The 9,008-nt window shown below is 37.2% G+C and overlaps 1 protein-coding gene across 1 annotated transcript; it reads right to left on the bottom strand.

Moving 5' to 3' along the window:
- Window positions 1–3,357: 3,357 nt before the first annotated feature.
- LOC103713210 (zinc finger protein MAGPIE-like) lies at window positions 3,358–5,998 on the bottom strand. The gene is made up of 3 exons (XM_008800053.5): window positions 5,757–5,998; window positions 5,260–5,656; window positions 3,358–4,702 (listed from the first exon to the last, which is right to left on the bottom strand). The coding sequence occupies exons 1-3, from the start codon at window positions 5,854–5,856 to the stop codon at window positions 3,826–3,828; spliced, it is 1,374 nt and encodes a 457-aa protein (XP_008798275.2). The 5' UTR covers window positions 5,857–5,998; the 3' UTR covers window positions 3,358–3,825.
- Between the last annotated feature and the right edge of the window lie 3,010 nt (window positions 5,999–9,008).

The raw sequence follows: 9,008 nt of genomic DNA on the forward strand, positions 1-9,008 counted from the left end.
CAATTAGTCTCGAGCGTTGATTACATCAGATTCATTTGTAGTAAGCTTTCTTATCCTCTATTTTATTCAGTTTCTTTCTTTTTTTTATTTGACTGTAACAAGCTTGCTCCCATCATTCACGACAAAAGTCAACCTTTTTTCAGTAAAATTATCTGAATATAATGTGGATTGCAAGCCAAGTTCAATCAATAAAACGAAGTCTATCAAGCAAGTAAAAAAGCATGATAGCTTAATAGGAATCCCATAATCCAACTACGTTAAGACTAAGTGCATCAATATCCATGCACGTAACAAAAGCTGATGCCATGAAACCCTTGTCACCAATACTTGCATTTCAGCTTAGAGGAGGATACTTGACAACGATAGGCCATAAATAGAATAAACTTCTCGAAATTCCCCAGTAATAATATATAAATATATATTTTTTTTGCATGAATACTTTTTTAAATATTAAATTTTGCATGAATATTCTTCTAAAATTAATATTTGCATGCATAACCATATAAAACACTTGTTTTGCTATTGTACTTTTTTTTTATTCTTATTTTTTCATATGTACCCATGCCATCTAATGTCGTTAAAAAATTAACGATTTCAAATTAAAATGACTAAAATATTTTTAATGGGTAGACGTGGAAAAAGAAACATTTATAAGGCGATCAAGATGGACAACAAAAAAGTAATTTTAAAATTTTATTTTATTTTTAATTAAAATATATATGGTTTTTCTTAATGATGTTAGAAGAACCATTATATTAGGGATATTTGTGCAAAAACAATGTTTTATAAAGATGTAGAAATAAATATAAATTTTAAAAATGTATGCACGCAAAGTCAAATTTTTTGGACGATATTGATGCAAAAATTTTATAATAAATTTGACAGGCTCCAATCCGGATGGGGAACGGGTGGACTTATGGCCGTAGATTAAGTGAAATCTAAGGCTATCGTCTGCTCGCGGCCTACTACGTGGATCACGGGCTGCGATGGCAGGACGAAAATGCATGGTTGGATTTCGTTTGGCAGGCGTTGGTGCTGATGGAAATAAACGCAAGCCTAAAACCCTCCCTCAAACCTAGGCTGGTCAGGTTCAATTTCAGGAAATTTAGCATGAAGCCCTTTGAGCAAAGTATTCCCAATTTACTCCCTAGTCTACGTAGCAGAGGATAAACAACAAAATAATGCTCCCTCATCAATGACGAGTGCATGGGCAAAGGTTAGGATTAGTCCTCAACCCAACCAACCCATCTGAGTCGCCGCCCTTTAAGCAAAGTGAACAGATGGTCGGACTCAAGTTGGAGCACACTTAATTCATGCCTCACTTTGAGTCGTACAATTATATATAAGGACTCATTTAGTTGGCCAAAAAAAAATTTCTTTACTAAAATATTTTTTTTTTAAAAGCTGATGTATGTGTATATGATATTTAAGAAAATAATTTTTGCATATTTAGTTGATCACAAAAAAGAAGTACATTCCAAATTAATTTATATTTGGTTGATCATTTATTTTCTGAAAAAGTTATGTAAAATATCTGTTATACTTTTAATAAAAGAAAAAAGTTTATCCTATTTCATCTGAAAGTTTAAGTGCACTTTTGAAAAAAATAACCTTAATTTTCAGCTAGTGAGAATTAAACTTTTTCATATTATATATATATATATATATATTCGATAAAATATGAGAATCTTATTTTTATAAGAAAGTTATTTTTCCATCTTTCTTATTTAAAAACCCCGACTAAATATAAGGTATATCTTTATTCGTAGGTCAAAGCCGAGATCAAATTACTGCTTCCTCCCAGGATGAAACACAAGACCAGATGTGGCAAATGAGGCCCAAACTGAAGAAGCTCTTAGTAAGCTACATTACTCTTACTAAACTATTTTACGAAAAAAATTAATAGAGCGAACGAGTTCCAGTTTTTTTTTTTTTTAATACGTGAAGACATGCACTGATTCCTTGAAAAAAGAAAAAAAACTTCCAGCCTGGTCTTTCATTGGAGCCGGTTTCAATTTGGAATTAGGAAGAAAAATAATGAATAATTGGCACGGAATGAAGTCATCAAATTAAGATACTGCGCTGTCCAATTAAAATGCACATGAAGTAAAGGCTAAACCCCTTCTTTATGTAATCTGGGATCTTGAATGTTCTTATCACATTCAAATATAATCTTTAAGTGATTCTAAGTTGATTATGATTTAATATTTTGATATATTCATCTCTTCATAATAAGTAATGGTCAGGCATTATTTTTTAAAGCATTGCAAAGCTCAGACGAGGGGCTGTACTTCCCATGGATTATGCCAATGTTTAACTTTACTAATAGGTGAAGGGAGGTAGGTGAGGTGTGGCCGGAGGCCCGGAGCTGCAAGGTTCAAGGCAACATATCTAAAATAATGTTTGATTTTTACAGTAAAAAAAAAAAGTTAAGGGATAGAATGCTTCGATCATAGCTTGTATATATAAGTAGTGGTTGTCAATTGCACAATGTTAGCTTGAGTAATACATGTGTGCTCATGTAATTTGCCGATCGGCATCGATGTCTATAAACCTAGCAACAAATTTAGCTTGCTAGTTACAGTTGTAGTTTCTAATAGTGCTTAATGCATGCTAAGACATTGATAACACTCACCTATAGAATGCTGCACCAAAAGTATAGGTTTAGTAATATATGATAAGAGGAGGAAAGAAAAAGGAAAAAAGAAAAGACTACAATAAAGTGAAACATTGATGCCTTGTCCCATGCCTAATGGTCTTGCCATTTGACACCATCTGATTCCTTGGCCTTGTCTTGGTGGGTCATCCCTATCACATCATCTGCTCCATGCCGAGGATCTCAACAGCCGGGTCAATTGCTTTTCCTTTAGACAGTCAATTACAGAAACATATGCTCCACTACATCAAAAGCTTTTTTTTCCTCTTATTTTTTTTTGAGTTAAACGGATCTGAAAGCTTTGATGGGATGGCAAAGAGCCCAATATTCTTTCGTATGAACCCGTAGTATGGATATAATTGGCGCTCTATAGATACATAAATATACATAGAGAAAGACTGAGCTACACTCAAATGAATTTAGAGTTAAATCAGATCTAATCAAAAGTCTAAATTAAATGATGAAGGTTCTATATAAATAATCCAAATTATTAGATATGATTTATAACCTCTATACTATTTACATATAAAAAATAAAAAAAACCATGACTTCTAACTTTTATATTAAGTGGTGAAAAAATTATACAATCTAAATAAAATAAATTAATACATAGTTTTTTGGGGGGGATGCATCCTCTAGCATGGAGTGTCTGTTTAAGCACCACGGATTCGCAGTCACATTAGCTTGCACCTAGAAAAGCGTGGAACTAAAGGCTATGATTTTATTAGAACCAAAGAACAAGCTTTGTACCACTTTGAAAATACTAGAATTGAACTTGAACAGACACCCAAGATAGCCATGAAACAAAGCAATAATAGAGCTAAAAAGGAGGGCAATCTTTGCCCTCCCCCCACCACCACCCCCTTCCCCTTTTTTTTCTTCTTTTCTCCGAAAACTAAAGTAGCATCCTAAAAGGAGTGCCTTTCAGGGTCCAAAAGAATATGCAAGGATCTCCTGCCAGTGCTGATCAAACTTAGTGGTGAATAAAATTGGGCTCTGCAGGCACGTCTCCTTGCAGCTCTTATCATGCAAGCACTCATACCACCTTTTCTCCCCTGCAAAGTTTGCTCATAATATAATCTCTCCACACCTCCACTTCCACTTCTTTTTCTTTCACTCATCAACTTTCTTTCAACGGATAAGTACGTGAGTCGTAAACCCTAATATGCTCAAATCCATCCATTAGCTGATGATGGGCAGAGTGTTTGGACCCCAACACCCAAGAAATCCCTAGTTTCTCCTCCTCTTGTACCATCTTTTTGAGCCATCTGATGCCTCGCAGAGTGCATATCGCTGTATGGGTTCGACACTGTGATATCACTGGCAATGTTCTCTAGGCTATTTTCCATGTTAGCCGCTATGCTCGGATGGTTTGGATCGAGCAAACCATCATATTTATTGCCACCATCCTGGACTTGAGTGTTGTGGCACTTCATCTCTAAGCTACCAAAGAAGGACGGACCGCAGGAAGTCGCACCAATTTGAGCAGCTTTTTGCAGCAATGCAGTTGCCGACTTGTCCGATGCCGGTATGGACTGCTGATGATGCTGAGTGCTATACAGGGAAGGAATACTCATAAGGTCGGCTTCCTTCAAACTAGTAGGCAGTGAGGTGCTTGTTAGCTCTACAGAGCTTGAAGAGGCCAGCTTGTTACCATATATCCAACTTAATTGGCCGTCGAGTTGCTGAGCATTCGAGCATGAAGCGAAGGGATCACTGTAGAGAGTTGAGATGCTCATTGGCCCGATTTGATGCATAGCGGAGAGACTACCATCAGTGCTCAGGGTCTGATTATTTTGAGGTCTTTGGCCCATCCAGAGTGCAAGTCCAGGCAGAGCATGATCGCCCGCTTGGCGTTCAGCCATTGCAGGCTTACATATAGCAGGGAAATGCTGCACCATGTTAGATCTCATCAAACCCCCAGTGAAATGATAATTGGCATTACTGATCGATGCCAATCTATCGATGTTTGATGCCGCGGAAACTCGTGCGGCCTCTTCAGCTAAGGCATCACAGAAGGCCCTGTGGGTTATGAAGCTGTCCCTCCTGTTTATCATGAGCGAATCGATCACAAACACTTCATGAGAATGTAATAAATAGGAAGGCAAGAGAATGGTGGGGAGAAACAATAGAGGACATGGATTATGCTCGTAACATCGTCAACAAATTTTACTTCATGGATGCAATGATTCTATCCTATCCTTCCCTTGTAAAGCTAGCAGACTGACGAAGAGATAGAAAGAGATGATGATGATGACGGACTTTATGAGAGGTTAGCTAACAAGTTTTTGTTAGCATACACCATCATAAAGCTTTCTTCCAATGCCCCCCTAATTTAAGAGAAACAATTTAATTTTTATTGATCGGTTTAGTCCTTATTATTGGCTCTTATGATGTTAAATGCATCAGGATTCAAGAGTTACAGAAGGAGATCTTGGTGTGTTTATTATAATCAAGTTAGCTAACTAGCTAGTTACAATAGCATACACCATCACATACCTTTCTTGCAGTGGCTTCCCTAGTTTGATGATCATGCCTGTAATTAATCTTGACACCAAGGTCTTAAGTAGAATAAATGGCTATAAGAAGGCTAATTAACATACCTAGAGAAGAGGGTGCCACAGTCACAACGGTACTCCCTCGTGCCACAAACCTTGGAGTGGGCCTTCCAGTCGGACTGCACTGCGTACCGCTTCGAGCACTTCTCGCACTTCCACTTCTTCTCACCGTGCTTTCGGCAGAAGTGCTTCTTTACGCCGGTGAGGTCGCCGAGGGCCCTCGATGGATGGTGGTGGATGCAGGTCTTCTCCGGGCACACGTACACCCTCTTCCTTCGTTCTTTGGTGCTTCTCTGCCTCAGCTTCCATGGAAGGTTATGGCCCCGGCGGTGGAGCTGGAGATTTTGATCTCTTTGGAAGCCTTTGCCACATATCTCGCACACAAACCGGTTTGTGGCCAAGAGGGTCTTTGGAGACAAGGCAATGACTTCTGCTTCAGGATCTGCTGGTTAAAACATGAAGTCACCAATGAGAGCTATAGATAGGAGAGAGGGATACTGTGAAGGAAACTATGAGAATAAAGAAAAAAGAGTTTTCATTGCCTGGATTTCCTGGTAGGTTTCTCCTCTTCTTTGCGATGGGAGGATTGGGTTCCTGAGTTGGGTCATGTGGTAAGGACTTTGAGGTTGCTTCTCCTGCCATTTTTTTCTCTCTTTCCTCCTTCCTCGACAACAGAACACCTTCTTTTCTTGGTGTAAGGGTATCAAACCACTAGGAAATCTAAGGTGATGTTTTATAGCCAAAGGGAAAGAGAAGTCTGTGCGCTCGCGCATGTGTGTGTCTTTCTCCCTATATGGGGGTGGTCTTGAGGAAGGGCTTCTGGGATGAATAGAATAGTATTATTTGTTAAGGAGTGGCGGTGAAAAGTGAAGGCTAGCTGAAGATTCCAGTTCTATTAGATAGAGGAAGGGTGTGGGGGACGAAGGTGCAAGATGACACATATGATGAGGTGGGAGCAAAAGCTGTGCCTCGGTGCTTTTCCCATTTGGAATGATTATCCCATAATTTGTTTTGTTGGCCTTTTTTGTAATCTTTGTTGATCATAAAAAAAATTAGGAAAACCAACCCAAGCTTCAAAGTTGAGAGAGTTAATTTCTTAGTCTAAGTTGCTAACAAAAGTTCTCTCAAAGATTGCTATGGGAAATGGGGTTAGATTGTCAGGAATATCTTGGGTCTCAAGCCATTCAGGAAAAAAGAAGAAACTTTAAATATAACTTAGGCCTTAGGTGGAATTGGCATTTCACGAGGAGCAATGCTTCCTGTGAGCCTATGATCAACCAATTAGAGTGGAAAATGTTAATTTCTCATTTTCAAAATTAGAGAATTAATGGTATAACAAGTGCCTGACTGCATCTTTTCGTAGCCATTTTCATTTAGAAGCTTGTCTAATCTACCATGCCCAATGGACCCAAGAAGAAAAAAAGAGAGAGAAAAAATACTCATTGTTCAAACTCATAGAAATTATAATCCTCTTCAAAGTGAGCTAATTAAAAAATCAATTCTAAAAGAAATGTCTTCCTCCACAAACGCTAAAAAAATATGCATCGATATTTACTTAATAGAGTGCTGATTAGCTAGATGAGTTCACTGATTGGCATCTCACTAAGGATAAGGATTCCCAAGCTAGTATATCATTTTCATTGAAGGGTTGCTAGTGGTTGATTGTTTGTATACTGCAAACTAGTACTAAAATAAAATTCACATGGGCTGGGCTCAGTTGTGACTAACCCTAAATTATAATATTACTATATAAAAATAGATATATAGCTAAATAAATTTGATGTATATCAATTGACATATACTTCTCCCTCAACCATTCAATGCCACCTAAGCTTCTTCAGCATTAAAAATAAGCTCCATGCCGGTATCTCTTACCTCATCAAATTTCATGATTATCGATTATTTTGTCTAGTGAACTATTACTGCAAGGATCATTCCTTGCAATATTCATAAAGCACACACTGTCATTGGATAAATTATGCATCTAATAGTGGACTCCAACAACTATCACCTAATCATGGACCACATGTTTAAATCCTTTACTAACATAGAGGAGCAAGCTAGGTCTACTGTTTGCATAAAAATGCAATGCAAATCCTTGGAAATTTCTCACTAACTCAAAGCCAAACATTGGGAGGCCAAATGCATGGGATTAAGGAACAAATTGCACCATGTCAGATTTTTTTTTTTTGAAAAAAGGTTCACTTATCAGTTGATTTGTTTAAGAGGAGAGAGGAGGGAGGGAGTCACAGTTTTTTGATTCCATGCTACAAGGCATGCACGTGGTTCCAACATGGAGACTGTCAAATCTGAGGCTACACGACGATGGATAAGACAACGAGAGAATAATCGTCTACAAATGCCACCTTTATCTCCTTGACCGAGATCTATGAATCCATCAGTCTCACAGTATTCTGGTCTTATTTTTCCAATGGTGGCATTATTTATCTCGGTGGCAAATGAAGACTTATTAAGCCATATATAGCTTGGCCACCCAAGTCTTAATGTAAATAAATCTTGATACGTGGTAATGAGCACGACCAGGCATCAACTGTGCATGGATCGTGAGGATCTAAACACATTGGGTATGAAGCAGGTCTATCATGGGATCAGTCCATATATAGTTTGGAATAAATAGATGCCAATGCATCCATCACATATAATTAGAGCTAATGTAACGACTTACAGCACCAATATATATATGCACCTAAGTTCTATAGAACTTTCCTTGTTAGCTTTATCCATTCATTAGGAAATTGCTCGAAATGCTTAAATGCATTGATTTGTAACCTCTTTTATATAAATATCATCACGTTATGGAAAATCTTATGCCAAACAATTTTTGCTTCAATGCTAGTGGTGAACCCCCAACGTATTTCTCAAAAAAAAGAAAAAATTAATTTTTGTTAATCATTCATTATTTTATGTTTTATTTTTCATTAATTATTCATTATAAAATAGTTATGATTTAGTTTAATATTTAAATTTCTTAATTCAGGTGTATAAACACGTCAAATTTTCTAGAATATTCTTAAAAATTAACACATCATCACTATGGTGAAACTAGAAATATCCAAAAAATTACTTACTCAATATATCCAATGATAAACTACTAAATCAAAACTTTAATGGAGCTTTATGCCACAAAAATAGCAAAGCAAGATTAAGTTTTCAAAAATCTCTGTATTTATTGTGAATCCAAATATATGTTAGATCTGGTTCCATGTATTAGTTCCTGTAGTTGACATCCTTGTACTTCACAGATAATTATGTTTCCTTGTGATTAAAGTAAGCTTGATAGAGGACTGCATTGCTGGAAATACCTATTTTATAAGATTAGGGCACAACTATGAAAATATTAAAAGAAGACATGCAACTTTGGGAAATCTTTTTGAGAAATCTTTTCTTCTTCAGAAATCTTTTCCTTTCCAACTCTGTTTACGTATAACAGCCAAAGCCATGAGTTCGAACTAAATAAACTTTGATTCTCCTAAGAGGGAGAACCATTGGAATATGCTTGGGTGTGAAGATGGTAAGAAGAAAGAAACATGTCTTGGAGAAGATCAGCTGGAACAAATAGTGAATTTTTGGAGGTGTGGGAAGTCGTCGGCTTCTGAGCTGACTTTTGTACAGTGCTTGTTAATCATAGTCTAATGATGCTTTGTGTATCAACTTTGCATTGGGAGCTCTTTAATGCATGTGTTTCTTTGGACCGTTGCTATTGGACTTTGTTAGCCCTTGGAATATTCTCTCCTCCCCCAAGGCCCCAAGCTCCAATACCCACATCTTTGCCG

This window comes from Phoenix dactylifera, chromosome 9 (genome assembly GCF_051530095.1).
Source record: "Phoenix dactylifera cultivar Ajwa chromosome 9, Ajwa_hap1_PhDact_Kaust_v1.1, whole genome shotgun sequence".
Classification (NCBI taxonomy): Eukaryota; Viridiplantae; Streptophyta; class Magnoliopsida; order Arecales; family Arecaceae; genus Phoenix; species Phoenix dactylifera.